The sequence below is a fragment of the Meles meles genome, chromosome 17 (genome assembly GCF_922984935.1).
Source record: "Meles meles chromosome 17, mMelMel3.1 paternal haplotype, whole genome shotgun sequence".
In the NCBI taxonomy this organism is placed as follows: domain Eukaryota; kingdom Metazoa; phylum Chordata; class Mammalia; order Carnivora; family Mustelidae; genus Meles; species Meles meles.
Genome location: NC_060082.1, coordinates 63,583,946 through 63,601,738, shown reverse-complemented (window position 1 = coordinate 63,601,738; position 17,793 = coordinate 63,583,946). Strand labels below are relative to the sequence as shown.

At 54.2% G+C, this 17,793-nt stretch overlaps 1 protein-coding gene and 1 non-coding gene across 3 annotated transcripts; both read right to left on the bottom strand.

The window, feature by feature from the left end:
* Positions 1–734: 734 nt before the first annotated feature.
* POGK (pogo transposable element derived with KRAB domain) lies at positions 735–15,063 on the bottom strand. 2 transcript variants are annotated; one of them, XM_045982922.1, is made up of 6 exons: positions 14,895–15,063; positions 13,341–13,474; positions 8,206–8,332; positions 7,106–7,204; positions 4,384–5,873; positions 735–2,617 (listed from the first exon to the last, which is right to left on the bottom strand). In XM_045982922.1, the coding sequence occupies exons 2-5, from the start codon at positions 13,470–13,472 to the stop codon at positions 4,402–4,404; spliced, it is 1,830 nt and encodes a 609-aa protein (XP_045838878.1). In that variant the 5' UTR covers positions 13,473–13,474; positions 14,895–15,063; the 3' UTR covers positions 735–2,617; positions 4,384–4,401. The 2 variants fall into 2 exon arrangements, with proteins under 2 accessions (XP_045838878.1, XP_045838879.1); XM_045982923.1 differs by lacking the exon at positions 14,895–15,063 and adding an exon at positions 14,707–14,872.
* LOC123928555 lies at positions 12,355–12,483 on the bottom strand. Its single transcript, XR_006815763.1, has one exon. It is a non-coding gene; the product is annotated as a small nucleolar RNA SNORA52 (small nucleolar RNA).
* Positions 15,064–17,793: the final 2,730 nt, after the last annotated feature.

Sequence of the window (17,793 nt, the reverse complement as noted above, 5' to 3'; positions counted from 1 at the left end):
CTGCTTTTCATGCTGGTCTTCCTCGAGAATCATTTTGTAAAGTGGAAAGGTGGGATTGAAGGTAGAGGGATACTTGGGATTTTTCAAGGGAGTCCCTGAAAGATTTGAACACTTCTGTGCCACCAAAGGTCAGCTCCAACTCTTAACTGTTGGCAACCGTGGGATCCTGAGTGAAATCCTGACTGCTTGATACCAAAATATAGAGAAAAATAACTCTCCCAATGAGGAAAAAGCTGTTAGAAACGAGATAATTTAAGACGTAAAGCTTATTTTTCCCGGGAGGACCATCAGTGATTGTCTTTTAGCTACAGGTGTATCACTATGTAAAACCAGGCAGCCAGAGTGCTGGGATCGAGCCCTGTGTCAGGCTCCCTGCTCGGTGGGGAGTCTGGTTCTCCCTCTCCCTCTGCTTACTTGTTCAAATAAATAAAATCTTTAAAAGAAAGAAAGAAAAAAGCTTTTCATGCCAGGCCTCCCTTCAGCCCACCAACCCCCGGACTTTTAATTCAGTTTAAAACCACATACATCGTATTTCTTTCCTCTGTCTTCAGATACCAACATTTATATTGCCGTCCCATGAACAGATGCTTCTTCGATTCAAGGATATTATATATATATACACACACACACACACACACACCCCAAACTGAATGGAGAATAAAGTGTAACTCATAGTTTGGAGTGTGACCTTTCACAATGCTAGCAGGTAAATAATAAATAAAACCACGGTAGTCTATTGTCTTTATTATCAAAGTTTATTGTTGGGGTCAATTTCTACCTACTGGGGAGTACAACTATGTCTCAATATGTGCTATAGTAGTTCTAGGGTAATAGCTGTTCTGCAAAATCGTTGTACTGGGACTCTGTTAAGCATAGATCATAATTCAGTCATGGAAGAATGAGCCCAGAAAAACCCTGACAGTAGAACCATTACTCTAGGAAAGTTCCAGTGCTGTGCAACCTGTAAGGCATCATCTATCAGCTGATGATGAGACTCAAGAAGGTGTTGGTGGAATGAAATAGGAGTCGAACCCATTTTCTGCTCTCCTCTGTAAGAAAACTATGGCTCCAAAACAGGAACCCAAAATTAGGTCTTACAAAATCATTTACGCTCCCGAACAAGTAAAACAGGACATAAAGAGGAAGGGCCAGGAACCGGGACAGTGGAGGATAAATTAAGTCAAAGTAGAGGGGATGGAAACTTCTGGAATGATAAGTAGCTGGATCTGGTTGCCATTGAAGATAACAAGGAATTCAGAACAGGTGAAAGCAAATGGGGAAACAATTCAAATACCAAAAGTTATTCAGTTACCAGAAACTAAGTGAAATATCTCCCCGTGCCCTTGGAGGAAAACTGGTTTTAAAAATACGAGAAAGGTGAATCACTAATAGGAAAATGAGTACCTGAGTAGAAATAGGTGTTTCAAGATGCCCAGAACAGTATAATAGATGAATGAGCTGAGTCTACAGGGAGGAAAAGTGGTTATGGTAGCCTGTTGCTCAGAGCTGACATTGGAACGACATTGCTAGCAATGGCTTTGTCTGTAAGGTCCTGGCATGTCTCCGGTAGCACAGAGAGCTTGGAAGGAATGTTTTCGTAACAACTTAGGTGGGAATGCAAATCACTGTAATGTAAAAATTCAAAGACCTCCCATCGATTCTTGCGGGGTAGAAAGAGAAGTCTTGAAACAGCTGTGGCTAAAGGCCCATGTCCTCTCATACCCCCGTGATAAAAATATTAAAGAAATCAACAAAACAAGTATCAGATGAGTCAAGGAGCCTTGTACCATGTAGACAGCAGATAATTTACGGTGACTTTGTCTTCAGGCAGCCAAGAAAGAAGAGCTTGTGTACCAAGTGCTGCCCTATCATTAAGTGTAATGACACCAGGGCCATTAAAGATCCTAAAAAATTCTAGCTGCCAACCAGATTGGGAAGATAAATAAAACAGCGCAGTTTATTCTAACCTGTATCTTCCTGGAAACTAGTTTGTCTGTAGAAAAGCCATCTGCTGGCACCAGGCCAGCGTATCTGAATTGTGTTATCATTAGTATTTCCTTTTTCCAAAAGAGGAAATCTGTGAGTGGCAGGTATACATAAAGGACTCATTTCCACAAAACCTTCTCTGCAGTCTTGACCTGTGTGGATACAGGTTCTACTCTTGGAAGCATTTTTAAAGGCAAAAGAAAACACTGACTTGAGGTTTGCTCCACGGAAAGGACAGACACCAGCAGAGTTGGGCCCATCTGAGTCTCTCGGTGGTGTTGAATAAATGGTCTCTTCTCCAGGAAATACCTTTGTTCCTTCATATTTACAGGTTTGTTTTTGTTTTTTGTTTTTTTTGATGGACACATGGATTAGTCTCTTAAAAAAAAAAAAAAGAAAAAAAAAGGGACAGAAGCCATTTCTTCCCTAATCATTGTCTCTGCTGAAATCAAGGGTCCCAGACACCTTTTCTGACACTTTGTGGATGGGGAGCGGGGCTGGGCTATGTCACGGGATGGAGTACACAGGTTGCTGTCCAGAGCCCTGTGGCCTTTGGCTGCGCCCTGTGCATCCACACTGAGGAATCTTCTCGAGGATTCTCCTCCTCACCTGTTTCAAATAGTTCCATTTGCTGGAAAACAGAGAGAACCTCAGTGTGAATTAACCCTTGGATTTTAGAAATCGTATACATTTTAATGAACATAATTATTCCATTAGTCAGATTTCCAAACAGATGAGGAGAGGGCAATTTTATGCCCATCTGTCCCCTCCTAAATCTCCTGTTTACTGACAATCCCTAACTACTTCCATCACTTCTTCCGTTCACCAAGGGCAGACACTGTACAGAGAGCTGGCGGTCGTGCTGGGCAAGAAGTCACGAATGACACCAGACGTACGCGCCTACCTTCCCAGCTGCAGCCTAGCCCCGTCTCCTCCCTTTCCTCTTCTGGTAGCAAGGGCTTAGGAAATTTAAAAAATGCACAAAAGGGGAAAAAAAGGTAAGATGAGAAAAGAATGAAAAACTCACTATAACCCAAAGTTTGATTTGTATCGTGGTTAGCAGAAAAGGGAGGCAAAATTCGTGGAGGGAAAGGGGAGGGGACACGCGGGGGGAGAAAGCAGTTCCGGAGACTCGAATGTAACAGTAAGAACCCCTCCTGGGCTCCACGGTCACCGAGGGTCTCAGAACCGCCCTGGAGTCCAGCAGCATGAGTACACTTGGGTTTGGGGGTAGGGACGGAGACGAAGTCTCTCCTGGAGTTAAAACAGCAAGGAGTGGGATGAAAGACTTGTCAGCATTTGCTTCAAGAAAAAAGCAAGGAGGACAGAACCACGTAGTTATGCTACAGAAGGACGAAGAACATCCAAATAGTTTTAGGTCCTCCGTGAAAGGAGGAATGATCTTTCACACTGAACACTGTGTCTCTGGAAACAAATGAACTGACCATTAGGCAAACGAGAGCAAGAGGGTAAAATGAATCTGTACCTGGTGGGCTGTTCTCTCATCTCCAGCTGTGTTGGGGGGGGGGCTCCCCTCCACTTGCTCACTTTGGTGAACAGTCACCGGTGTCGTCTGTCAGCCCCCGCTCCCCACTTCCTCTTAAAGCTGCTCCCCTTCTATATTCAACTCTGAAAATTCCAGGCCTATTGTCCTAGTCCTTGGACTTTATTCACTATAGGCCTAGATATGTGCCCTGTTTTCTTTTTCTGGTGCAAAGATTCCATTTAGAAATCTCTCCCTTCAGACGTCAGCGGACTACAAGAAATTACTGCAGCTGCTCCCTCCATCCACGTGAAGGTCACTAGGAGACCAAGATGACGTTTGAAAACACCCCTGAATTCCTAGGGAAAAGCAAGCCTAAGCTACCGTTCTCACGTCCCAGTGGGCTTCTGTGGAGCACTCCAGGACGGAGAGCCGAGGCCCACAGCGCGTGCTCTCTCCCATGACGGCCCTACAGGCCCCGGAAAGGGAGCACAGTGGCTCCAAGGGCATCAGATAACATAACCCGGCCCTAAATGCCCAACATGATTTATAAGGGGAAGAAGAAAGTTGGCTTCAGGACAAAACTTATTGTTTAAATGAGCAATGTCAGACTATATCCTCTTTGGGGGCCCCAAAAATTTGAGCACGACTGCGCTGAGATGAAATGTTCTGGTAGCTGACTCTCTGTTCATGTTAGGTACCGTGCAAGCGCTCCCCGGTCCAACACCCACACATAAGCCGGGCAACCGCAGGCTGACATCAGGGACACCGATGGCCCGGTGTCGGTGGTGCCCTTACCCCAGGCTCGAGAGCGCTCGGAACAGGAGACAGTAGCGGCAAGAGGAGGGTGTCTGGGGAACCCGAACAGGGCTGTCACTGGAGGCGCCAAGTGCGTCCTTGGGGCTCCCCATTACCTGGGCTCTCCCCGCAGGTCAGTTGCCCTCCGCTGCCGCCTCCGCCTCGCATTCCTTGGGCGCCTCCCCGCCTCCTGGAAGCTCGCTCTCGATCTCCCACAGGACGTCATCCTCGTCTTCCAAGTTGCTGGAGATGTGGCACTTCCTGAAGCCCTGGACGATGGACTCACTGGAGATGCTGTTCCAGGCGACCATGACCCACTCCAGGAAGAGGCCCAGGGGCGGCTTCTTGGCGTTCCCCGTGGGGCTGAGCGCCAGGTTGCCGGCCAGCAGCCAGTTGGAGTACTGGGCCCGGACGCTGTCGTTGAGCGGCTTGTAGACCACCACGTCCAGCACCTGCAGCTGCGAGGTCAGGCCGCCGGGGATGATCACCATGTCGGTGTTCATGCTCTCCATGGAGCTCTTGACCGAGTCGGTGGCGTGGCCGCGGAAGCCGTTGAGGATGAGCATCCCGCGCTGCTTGGGCGCCGCGCCGGTCCGCCGCCGCCACACCACCTCCAGCCAGTCCTGCATCAGGTCCTCCGTCATCCAGCCGTAGCGGTGGCAGCGGATCTCCATCCCGCTCGGGAACTTGCCGGGCGGGATGTACGTGCCCCGCAGGATGATGTAGGGCGGCAGCTTCCGCCCGTCCGCCAAGACCCCCAGCATGGCCGTGATCTTCAGCTTCTCCCTGCCGGGCGTCTTGACCAACACCGGCTTCTCGCCCTGGTTGTCCACCGTGACGCGCGACGGCACCTCCAGGCAGATGGGCGTCTCGTCGGCGTTGCCCATCTGGGCCACCTGGTAGTCATGCGCCCTGCGCAGCGCCAGCACGCTCCGCTGGTAGGTGACCAGCTTCTCCGTCAGGTCCTCGGGCAGCTGCTGCGGCACCGGCACCTTGTGCCGCAGCGACAGGTCGTACCGCCGCATCATGCGCCGGCACCAGCCCAGGCTGGCCTTGAAGCCCTTCTCCGGAATGTTCATCTCCTGCGCGATCTCCAGGGCCTTCAGCTGCATGGCCTCGCGGGTGATGGGGTCGCCCTTGGCCTGCATGTACCTCACGTACTCGGCCACTCGCTGGTCCACCAGCGCGAAGCGGCCGTTCTTGGGGCCGCGGAAGGCGCGGCGCATGGCGTGCGCGTTCTGCAGCTGCGGCTTCACCTTGCGCCAGTCGCGGACGTTCTTCTCCAGCACCCCGAACTGCTTGGCGGCCTGGCAGTTGTTGGTGCTCTCGGCGAACTCCACCACCATGAGCTTGAAGCCCGCGTCGTAGCTGCGCCGCATGCCCCGGCTGAACTGGAACTTGCCGGCGAGCTCGTCCGCCGAGAGCTCGCAGCCGGGGAAGCCCATGGCCACGTAGAAGGGGTAACCCTCGCTCCACTCGGGCAGCTCCGTGAGGTCGCGCGGCAGCCGCAGGCCCAGCCCGTCCAGGGGCTGCGGCTGGGGAAACTGCGCGGCGGCGCTCATGGGGCCCGCCCAGTCCGCGGCCTTGACCTCCGACTCCTCGGTTTCTGCGGACAAACGGGGAGGGGCGGAGAGCACAGCACTTAGTGGGACCTCGGCCTGTCCCCCGCGGGGGTCCACGCGGGGAGGGTCTTAGCCTGAGGGTCACCTGAGCAGTAACTCTAGTAACAGACTGCGCTCCTAAGTCCTTCCTCATCGGCCGTTCCCGCACGACCAGAAGCGAATACATCCAGGTCGGCGGGCTCGAGGGGGCCAGAGCCGGGAACTGAACACAGTACCCAACGTGCGTCACCCGATTAACTGTTCTGTGGGTCATGTTTGGGTCCAAATACTTTTGTCGCTGAAAAACCAAATATAACCCACACTACCATATAACAGAACAGAATTTAGATGCATCGTGGCCTGAATCACATCCCTTAAACCAAGAAAACCTACAGCAAAACCATACTTAGCCCAGTTAAGCCTCTAAGGCAGAAAACTAGTTCCTTCCCACCCCGGTCAGAACTGGGTCTCACCCGATGTGTCTGTTTAGAAGGTGGTCACAGAAACCAAACAGTGCTTGGAAAAATTATCCTTTCTCACCAAAACTCAGATGCCGTCTGTTGCAAGACACCATTAAGGGGAGGGGGGTGCCATTAATTCTAAGAGGCGTTCTTAATTTCAGAGACATGAACAAGGTGGGGGCAGAGGACTGTGTTAGGATCAACGAAATATGGCATTTTCGACGCTCAGCTAGAGAGAGAAGGTGAGTAACGCCACCGGCTGCTCGAAACCTGTCTTCACCAACTACTCCCTCCTAACTCCGGCGCCTCCCAAAGGACCGTGAGCGTCTCACACACACTTGCTCACATGCCCTCTGCATATGCTCCTGCCCTTCCTGCCCAAGGTGGAATGGACCAGAAACCAGGGGAGGTTAACGCTGGCCACGTGCTTTGTGCCACTATCTTCCCTGGTCTTCAGAGGTACAAGATGCACTGCTGAGGGGGCCTCCTTCACCCAGGACCATGCGGCTGGACCACACGCCAGAAGCTTCAGGGTGCTTCCTGCACACTGACATTGTTACCCACAGTGCACAGAGGAAGAAACGGAGGCTCAGAGAGGTGAGTGAAGTGGCCTCAGGTCACGCAGCGCTGGCAAGAAGATTCTAAAGCCCCAAAGCCCATCATCTTCCTGCCTCACAGCCCTGCCTTACTATCAAACACCCACACCACGTATATGGAAACAAACTCCAGCTTCACCGTGCTCCCACTGGACGGATGCTGGAGTGGTTTAGCTGTACCTGCCAAAGGTCCTCCTTGGAGCTGCCACTCGTCACAATTCTGAGACTCCTCCTCCCCTTCCAACCGAGTGATCATGTCTGGCTTAGGGAATGGGAATTCTGTTTACAGGAAATAAAACAGGCAACAGCTGTGTGTTACTGTCTCACAGCACTGCCGAAACAAGTATTTTCTAATACTTGAGGAATACCCTCCCATGCACAAGCCATTCTCGACGTGGAAATATACAAAAGATGGGGGAAAGGGGCTCAGGGGTACTTAAAGAAAAAATATGATAGGAAGTCAGTCTGTCCAAGGGAACTGACGGATCTCTGCTAGCGAGGGCTGGTCCTAGCAACAACAACAAAACGAACTGTATGGAGTGGGGAAGTGGGTGGACGAACGTTCTGGAACATATATGCGCAAACTAGGAAATGCCCCCAGCTGGCTCCACTATAGTTACATGGCTTATGAATGCTGGAGGGGGGGAAGGATTCTTTGGGGTATGTTCCCAAGTGGCTGAGGCCTGCCAGGGCAATAAGGAGACCTGCCTTCCCTCCTAAGGAATATATGAAACACAGGCCCAGACCTCTGCTGACATTTCTGAGGTCTTGTGTTTTTTTTTTTTTGTTTGTTTGTTTGTTTTTTTAAGATTTAGTTACTTGAGAGAGAGAGCGCGCATGTGCATGTGGTACGTAGGGCAGAGGGCCAGGGAGGAAAGAGACAGAGAGAGAGAGAGAGAGAAAGTTCTAAGCAGGTACCACACTGAGCACAGAGCCTGATGCGGGGCTCTGATCTCACGACCTGAGATCATGCCCTGAGCTGAAATCAAGAGCTGGATGCTTAACCGACCGAGCTGCCCAGAGGCCCCGGGTTATGACTTTTTTAATGTGAATGCCTGGACTGAATAAGGAGAGTTCGGAGAGTGGCACAAGTTGCTGGGTAGAAGGACACAGTATTTATATCCTGCCTACATCAAAAACAGGAAATTAAATGGGCAGAGGCACTGAGGAGGCCGAGTCCACGTTCAGGAGAAAGGGATGTCGGACACACCAGAGAAGAGACATGGGAACAACTCTCTGCGCTCCGAGCTTCCAGGAGACAAAGGAAAACAAAGCTTTACCCAGGGACAGGACAGTTTCATAATTCATCCTCATGACTTCCCGGTAGAGGGCCTTCTGTTGCTCGGTCAAAACTTCCCACTCCTCATCGGAAAAATATATGGCCACCTCATCGAAAAGGGCGGGCACCTGAAACAGGGAACAGGCCTTTCTCAACGACTAATAGGCACATGCAGATAAGACTCACATACCTTCGCGTCACAGGGGAGGGGCCGTGACCTGGGGGCACGCTCTGTCCACACTTGCTAGGCTACTAGAGGCAAAACAAGCACGCGGCCCAGGTCTCACGGGCCCTGCTGAGTGTCTACTGCTGCCTGGGTCCACAGATCAGGAGAGCAGCACCTTGAGAAGAAAAGCTCCCCAGCGCTGATCACCCGGTCACCAGGCTGGGACACCCGCGGCAGGGACAGCTGATCCCAGCTCGACACCCACTGCAGGCCCAGGAGCAACTGCCCCCAAAACACCTGAGTCAACCCCCCACCAACACGACAGGCCCAGCCAGCCCCTGCCTTCCCTGGAGTCGGCAGCTCGCTGGCCCAGGGTTGGGGTGTGGGGGTGCTCCTAGGCCCTGTTTTCCTTTCCAGGGGCACCAGCCCTAGCATTTGACTCAGAACCCAAAGCCCAGGGAGGAGCCAGTGAGCGAGAAGGCCTCATTTGGCCTTTTCTAATCTCCAAGAGCAGGAGTAGGAGGCAAGAAGAGCTAATTAGAGCTTAAATTTATGTAATGAGATACTGGAGCAAACTGGTTTGCTTTCGTGCCTATACCTTCCGCAGAAAGCCCTAAGGACAGAGAAGGCGGCTCTACTCCTCTCCCCACCGCCCCAGCAGTGGGAATGGGCACCGGCCCCCAGGGGCAGCCGGGCCACCGACCCAGCGTCCTCTCGTCTACTCAGCTGTGTGCTCTTCTTTTTACCGTGCTTTCCTTTCGGTCACTCAAAGTCCTACTCTGAAGTTCATCATGTCAGCGGTAAAGAAATCACTGAGTTTCAGGCTGGTTCCTTTGTATTGTGGCTTTCAAAGCTATTCCCCAAGGCTGAGTCCAGAGCGCGAGTGATTATGAGACCGTTTTTCATCAGCTTAGAAAATTAGTGTCTGCACAGCCTGTAGCTTCTTCGGGTGTCCAGCCCTCCGTCATTTGGACACTGGCATTTCTCCTTCCTCCCAAAGTCCACGTCCTCCCTTCCCACTCCCAGGGCACCCTCTACGTAGGGAGCACTTCCTAGAACAGGCCCTGTAACTGCTTCATCGCTTTTCTCCAACAACCCCATTTAATCCGGGAGGAAATGGGCTCAGAGCGGCCTTGTTGCCGGTCACAGTCACACAGCCCATGAACGGCAGCACTGAGGTTTGGACCTAGCACTCTCTGGGTTCCAGGCTCCAGACCCTACAAAGCAAAGTGGCCTCCCCGGTGACCAGCCCTCCACTCTGCCCCACCTCCGCGCACAGCAGGACTCAATGCCTGCGGGTCCCAAGCAAACTTGACCTTTCAGGTCCCTGCACATGGCTCTCCCTGACTCCTGGCCTGGCTAACACCCAAGCCCGCCCTGACCCGGGCTGTGTGCCCACCCACACGTTCCCGCCGCGCTCTGAGCTCAACACCAGGGCAGTCCTCATCACAACGCAGTGTTCTTCAGGCTCCCGCAGCCGCTTCCCCACCGGAACCCAAGCTCACTCAGCACAAACCTGCGCCCACCCCGTTTCCCTACACATAGGACACCTCTCGTAGATCGTGATCACTGAACACTGTGTTTGTGATTTAAGCAAACAATATCCGATTTTCCCTTCTCTTGTTCCACTTAGAATGGCTTCAAAGAATCATGAAGTGTCCGTCACAAAAGCAAGCCTCCTCTTTGAAGTCCGCGGGAACTACTAGAAGGGAAAAGGGCTTGGATCTCTAGGTCTTCCTCGGGCTTCCTCGGTCTGGAAAGCCAGGCAGCCAGGAATTTTCCACCCCGCCCCTTCCCATTTCCCAGGCTTTTGAACAACTCTCTCTCTCTCTTTGGCCTTTTCTCTCCCTAGGAAATTCCAGATCTAGGCCATACCTATTTATAGTCCTTTTCCCTGTGCTGATGAAATGGGACACAGGACCGGCTAAGCCTGCCATTTCAGAGGGTCTATCGATACTCACAAAGGTAACCCGTCCCCAGCCTGGTAAGAACATCAGGAGCCCTGAAGCCCCGAGGAGGGGGCTGGAGGCTGGCTGGGGCCAGATTCACGTCCTCCTACTTACGGCTGATGCCCAGAGGCTCTTCAAACAAGCCCACATTATGCTCCAGAGACACACAGTACCGTGGCTGAGACATTCCCTTCACAGCGAGCCTCTGTGAGAACGGAGCGAGCCTTCAGCCAGGCCCCGTGGCGCAGCCTCCCTTCTCTCCAGAGGCTTTTCATCGGGCTAAGCACAGCAGAAGGTAAACAGGGCCCGCCCTGGGCGACACTCTGAAGTCAGGCAGCCTGTGTCCAACGCCCAGACACCCTTTCCTGGCCTCCCAGGTAGGGACCCTCAATCCCTGTCCCCTTCCCTCTCCTCAGAACAGCAGGACACCTCAGACACGTTCTCTCCTTCAGGCTGTGTGTGGCCTTGCTCTGCGGGCAAGCTGGCGTCCAGTGCCCCTCCAGGGGTGACCGTCAGGCGGCACAGAAACGCCACACGGCCTCACTGAGGACACAGCAGAACCACCCAGTGAAGGTGGCAGGGAGCTCAGGGCCAAGGGCTGTGACCGGTGCATGGGGACAGGGCCCACTGGACACCCTGCACCAGGGTGCAGTCCCTCTTACACGTTTAAATATCTTACGGAATCCTTTACATAGCATAAAGAAATGGGACCCGCTACTGTACCTTTATGGTGAGGAAACAGCTGCTCCGTACCTGGCCCGCAGTCACCAAGTTAGAGTCTGATCCCAAAGCCCAGGCTTTCTCAGCAGGCCACTGAGCCGCGGGAGCTCCCAACTCTGCCCACAAGCTTTCCTCTTGGGGGCTCCCGCTCGAGCCTCCTCGTGTCTGGAGTGCAGGCCTCCCCCCTTTCCTCGGCCAGTGCTACTCATGAGTAAAACTCGATTCAAGAAAGCTTTTTTCCTTTTCTCTCCTTGAAACCCTATTTCTACTCCAAGTCTCCTGTGTAACGTTATCCTAATACATAGCACAGGGCTTGCATCGGAAAGGCTTTTATTGATTGCCCTAACCCCACTCTCTACAATCAAACTACCTATCTACGGAAGATTCATTTCCTTTCTTTCCCTAGTTTAATACCCTAAAGCAGGGTTGTCAACCTCGGCACTGATGGATGACGGGGGGGGCTGTCCTGCACACTGTAGGTGTTCAGCAGGGGCCCTGGTCTCTCCCTAGGAGCTGACCCAAGTCATGAGAGCCCAAAATGTCTTCAGATGTTGCCAGATGTCCCCAGGAGGGGACAGGCCTGACAGTCAAGCTACCCACTGCTCAAGAAGGCATGCTTGCCTTCTGCTGAGAGCCTCTGGAGTTCTCCAGCCTGAATAAGGTCCCACTCCATGCTACCTAGATGTTCTGGGTTGGCCGATTCAGCCTTAAAGCCCAAGGATTGTCCTGCCTTGAGGTCTCAACTCCAGGCTAGATGGGACTGACTCCTGTCCTCCAAGGTCTCCCTGGCTGTGGGGGAGCAGAACCAGGGAGGAGGCTGGGATGGGCAGAGAACAACACAAAAAGACAAGGGCAGTGCAGCCTAGACAGCCAGACTATGAGCCCAGAGCCTGGTGCTGTATTGTTTTTCTTTTCTTTTTTGATTGAGGTATAATGTACACACAACAAAATGCACTACTTTTAACGATCCAGCTCAATAGGCATTTTTAAGACCAAATATCAGTGCACATGTGTATCCTTGGGGCAGAGTAGATAACCTCTCTGCTCCCCAGTTCCCTTGTGTGGGAGGGGAGCCAGACTGGACATTTGGGAGGACCAGGATTCTAGGAATACAAATCTCTTACTGGAAACAAAGAATATAGTGGCCACTGATAACGCTGACATATAAAACTAAGCAGGGAAAAGGAATGTCAATTTGTTGCATGTTTAAGATTTTCACCGTTTGTGCCCAAATGGCATGATGTCCAGTATGTACTGTGAATAACCATACACAAGCATAACGATAAACACCCATTACAGCTACATTTGCCCCCTGAAATGTCCAGAAGCTCCCATGGCACAAGGCCACAGAAGGCCTGCTCACTTCTTAGGGTAGGCTTCTAGAGAGCTCTGGGCCACAACTGAGACCTGCCACAGGCGGGCTGGCTGGGGTTAGGATGGACTGTGCTGCATTCACATTTTTCAAATTCACTCTAATTCTACCACACTCTTCTGGAAATGCAGCTCCCCTGTGCATACTGTCACGAGTGGTGGTCACACAGAACCAACTGGCTGGCCTCACATCCTGAAGCTCTCTGCATGTCAGTTCAATGTCCCTTCAAAGTCTTGTTTCAAAGGGGTCCCTTCAACCAGCAGCAGACTCTCTCCTTCCCAAACTCAGTCAGGTTCCTTGAGCCCTCTTCTCCGCCAGGCCACCATGTGGGCTCCCCTCCTGTCCTTGGCCTGCCCAGCCCGGCCTTTAGCAAGAATCCCCCTATTCTGGATATCTCCGCTGAGTAACTTTCCGTCCACTGACCCCTCCGCTCTGGCTCCTTGGCTAGAAATCCCCACTGGTCTCACTGTATTCGGTGTTGAGCCCCAGCTCTCCTTCCTACTGCAACAGTCTTGATACCTATCGCAACAGTCCTGAACAGTCTTCCTTACCATCTTCACAAGCGGCAGAATAATTATTTTCTTTAACAGAGGTCAGCAAGCCCGACGGTTTGGTAGCTGGTGTTTTCAACATGCCTGGCACTGAGCAGGATGTAGGGGACTCAGAGGGGACAGCAGAGAGATAAGCTCTCTGCCTCTTGGATTTCCAATCCGAATGATGATAAGAGACCATTCCTATAACCGGCTCTTCCATTCTCCACAGTGCCTTTTAAAGCCACAGGACTGTTTTCTCAGGAATGCAAACATACCGGGCTGGGCTGGGCTATTTTTACTTCCTATGTCTGCCTCAGGAGGAGACTTCAAACAAGCCTGGCTCCCAGGCCTGCTTCTCTCCTCCCAGCTGTGTGGACCCCACACCTTCTCACTTACCCATCCACCCTCCGAGCAGATCCGGACTTTCTGCATGTCTGTGGGGCCATCCTCCAGTTCCCGGCTCTGAATCTCTTCTTCCTCTTCTTCTTCTTTTAGGGTGAGATTGAGAGTGTAGGCTGTGGACTCCATCTCTGCAAGCAAGATTCAGTTGAGAAAAATCAAGGCGCTGGTGTGAACTCTTCAAAGCCCAGGATGGGGGTGGCTTAGTGTGCACAAACCTCTTAGCCCTGAGCCCTGTTCAGGCTGGAATGAGGGAAGGAATGGAATCAGGCCCCGGGGAGGAAGGGATTTAGGAAAAGCACCAGGAAGCTGGAAGGTGACAAATTTAATTATGATAAGAGGGGCTGCAGGCAGATAGCACACCTGACTGCCTTCAAATATTTAAAAAAGCTGCCTGTGGAAGAGACTAGACTGGTTCTGTAGACACCCAGGGGCAGAACAGGCCGGTGGGTAAACATTCCTGGAAGAGGTTTTTCAAGAGCGCTGTGAACGACAGAACTTTCTCACAGCCGGCGCCGCTCAGACATGAAATCAGTGGCAGGAAAGGGGTGCTGGCTTCCCACCCACCAAGGTGTCTGGGTAGATGGGACACTTGCTCAACCGCGGTGTGTCTACAAGCCAGAGAAGCATCAGGAGGGTTGGTGGGCCCGGATACCCATCGCCTGGGTTTTCCAAAGCCAAAGATTCTGCCCGTGAGCTAGTGCAGAAAACAGAGTCATTCTGCCTGAGGCTCAGTGACACAGAGTGAGGCGTGTGCCTGGATACCCAAGAAGGTGCAGCTTATCTGCTACCGCCCCCCCCCCCCCAAGGAAATGCCTCTGGGCCGCACACACTCTTGGGCCAGAACAGCAGGCCAGTACAAAGGGCCGCGCTCCTGCCCTCTAGGGGCGCGGGCAATTCCTAGGTGTGAGTGAGTGTGCATCCTGGGGGCCGTATCCAAACGGGCTTCCAAAGAAAAGAGGCCTCCAGACTTCAAAGTCTGCTTTTTCGAGATTTCCAAAAAGGACGGCCGAACGCGACGGGTCTGGGGCAAGCGGACCGGGCTTCAGGTCCCCGGAGCTGGGGCCCGAACTTGGCCGCGGCCTCCCCCGCCCGCTCCTGGGCAAGAGGTGGGGGCAGAGGTGACACCGCCCTGCAGCGACGGTGTCCCCCCGCGAGGCGGCCAGGGCCGCCGCCCACCCGCCCACGGCCCCCGCGCCCCGCCCGCGGCCGCCGCGCCCCCGGGCGCGCTCTGATTTCTCCAGCCATCTTGTCCCATTTCCCTTTCTCCCGGGTCCCGCGCCGGGAGCGCCCCCGCCGCCCCCGCCTCCCCGCGCGGCCCAGCCCTCCTCCCCGCCGGGGCCCCCTCCCCGCCCTGGCGCACCTGCCGGGCGGCGGGAGCCGGCACCGCCTGCCACCCGGGCGGGCCCGCAACAAAGACGGTGGCGGCCGCCGCCGCTGCAGCCTCGCGCCCCCGCCCCCGCCGCCGCCGAGCCGCCCCGGAGTCGCGGGAAGGGCCCCGCCACCCCGGGCCTCCCGCCGGCCGGCCGCCCGCCGCCCGCGCGCACTCACCGGGCGGCCGGGGCGCGGGGCCGCGGCCGCGGGGGGGGAGACGCCGAGGGCTCCGGCCCCGCTGTCACAGCGCCATCCCCGCCGCCTCTCCGGCTTCCCGTGCGAGCGGCCCCCGCGGGAGGGAGCGGGGAGGACACGTGGTGGGAGGAGGAGGGTCCGGCCGCGAGCTGAGGGTGTTGGGAGCGAGGGGAGGAGCGCGGCTGATGTCAGCGGCCGCGGCGGCGCGGGGGGACGGCGCCCGCGGCCGCTCCGGACCCTCCTCCCGGCGCAGCTTCCGGCCGCTCGGCGCGTAGCGGAGCTCCGGGCGCAGCGCCCGACCGTCGTCGCGTCTCCCGCCGACCCGCCTGCGCCGCCGCGCCCGCCGCCCTCTCGGTTCCCCCCCGCGGCCCCCACCCCTTCCGCGCGCCGCGTGCGCCCTCGGCGGCAGGAGGCCGCGGGGCCCGGGTTTCTGCTCTCGCCGGGTGTGAGCGGGAGCGCGGCGTCCGCGGGGTCCGCCCCTGCTGCGGGAGCGCCCGAGGCGCCGGCGCCGAGCTTCAGGGGGGCCTGGGGAAGGGCGGACCGCGAGGGGTGGGTCGGCCAAGGACGGGCCCAGGGTCTTCGGGGAAGCCCGGGGGCGCGGGCCAGCGTGGGTGCAGAGCTCCGGGGCGCCGGGAAGGGACTTCCCGAGGCGCCGCCGTCGGCCGCCCGCGCGGGGCCGTGCAGGAGGCCGCCGTGGGAGGCTGCGCCGCGGAGCGCGCGGGGACCGCTCTGTGGACCGGAGCCCGTCCCGTTCCGGAAAAAGACTCGGGGTCTGGGTTTTTGTTGGGAAGTCGTGAAAGAAAAAAAAGAAAAAATGCCGGCACCTGTGGTAAAACGGGAAGGAGGACTTTATTCAGAACTACGAAGTCGGCGTGGAGACGACCGCGCGCGGGGAGAGACGGGCTCGACTCCGAAGCGGCGGAGCCCGCGGGCGGGTGGGGAGTCGGCCTGGAAGTCCGCCCGGCGCGGCAGCAGGGAGGCGGGTTCCCCACGGCCACGCGGTCGGACGTCCCGGCTGGGGGGTCTGTGTAGACGCCGTCCGCGCCGCTCTCCGGCCGTGGAGCGAGGCGGCTGTGTGCCGGCCCGGACGGAGGCCTGGTGGAGGAGACGGTTCAGGTGGGACCGAAATTTGGCCAAGGAGGGACTTTCCTCAAACTTCGCAGACTGTGCCTGTGATCTAAGCAGCTGCTGGGAAAATCTCTCCCCCGGTTTTTGCGGCCATTTCTGTCGACTTCGACGTGAAGGTCCCTTCTCTGTGCCGGGGAGAGGCTGCTGTGGAGCTGTGCGGGTCTTCCTGCCGAACATGTCACACGAAAAACGCGTCTTCGAGGTGGAATTGTGGCGGACACCAAGACCAAGGCAGGTCTAACGGAAGGACCAAGAACACGACTCAAATGTCAGGAGAGAAGAGGATGTTAGCACTTCTTGTTTGTTTTAATGGAGTTATTTTTATTTGTGAATTTTTATTACTTTTTACTTAAATTCAATTTACTTAACTCATACTGCATTATTAGTTTCAAGGGTAGAATTTCGTGGTTCATCAGTTGTATATAATACCTGGTGCTCATTACTTCAGGTGCCCTCCCTAATGCCCATCGCCCAGTTACCTGCTCCCGCCCTGCCCCTCCAGCAAAACTCAGCTTGTTTCCTAGAGTTAAGAGTCCCTTATGGTTTGCCTCCCTCTCCTGACAGTGCTTTCTGGGTGTAAAGTTAGCATTTTTAGAGCAGGAGTGATGCTTAGCTCAAGTTGATTGACATTTGCATCTTCACCTGAGGAATGACTACTTTAAATGGAAAAGTGGAGAGTGTCAGGAAGGAGAAGGATACTAGGGCATCACTGGCAGTAAGCATCCATCGCTTACAAAAAAAAGTATGAACGTGGGTTATGAGATAACCGAAGAGGAATATTATGTTAGGGTTTTAGAGGCTGAGGGCCCTAAAGTTTGTATGCAGCTTTGATTGGGTTTTTCCTGGGAAGAGGTCAACCCAATGAATCACCATAATTAAAAAAAAAAAAAAAATTTAAGAGAAAGAGAGAGACTATAAACTGGGGAAGGGGCAGAGGGAGATGGAGAGGGAGAAGCACGCTCCCTACTGAGCAGGGAGTCTGATGCTGATGCCACTAGGCTTGATCCCAGGACTCTAGGATCATGACCTGAGCCAAAGGCAGATGTTTAACTGACTGAGCCATCCAGGAGCCCGGACCCCCCTGAATTCTTGACTTTAAACTATAGCCCCGTGATCTCAATTACTGTCATGGGGCTCCCACCTTAGTACAAGTCCATAATTGCTAATAAAACTTTCTCACAGGAACAAAGTGCTGGGGTGGGCGCAATACAGGGCCGAGGGCACCTGGGTGGCTCAGTGGGTTAAAGCCTCTGCGTTCAGCTCAGGTCATGATCTCAGGGTCCTGGGATCGAGCCCCGCATCGGACTCTCTGCTCAGCAGGGACCCTGCTTCCCTTCCTCTCTCTCTGGCTGCCTCTCTGCCTACCTGTGATCTCTGTCTGTCAAATAAATAAATAAAATTAAAAAAAAAAAACTTAAAAAATACAGGGCCGACATTCATATTTAAGTGGCGTGTAAGTCATGCTGCTTGTCTCTGCCTGTGTTTCCTCATCTTCAGAAAGAGGGAATTGGACCGGCCAGATATTGTCAGAGCTTCCCCTCAGTTCTATCATTCAGCAATTCTGTTCTGTTAAGACTTGATCTTAGTCTGCATGAGGAGTGACTGAAGCCTGTTTTCGAGACAGTGCATGGCTTTAATGATCGATAGAATGGGCTTCTATTAGTAGGTACTTAAATATGAGCAGAGCACCTATGAAATGAACATAATGGTTCTTTAATTATGCTATTGGTCTGACTTCTATTTCCTCCTATTG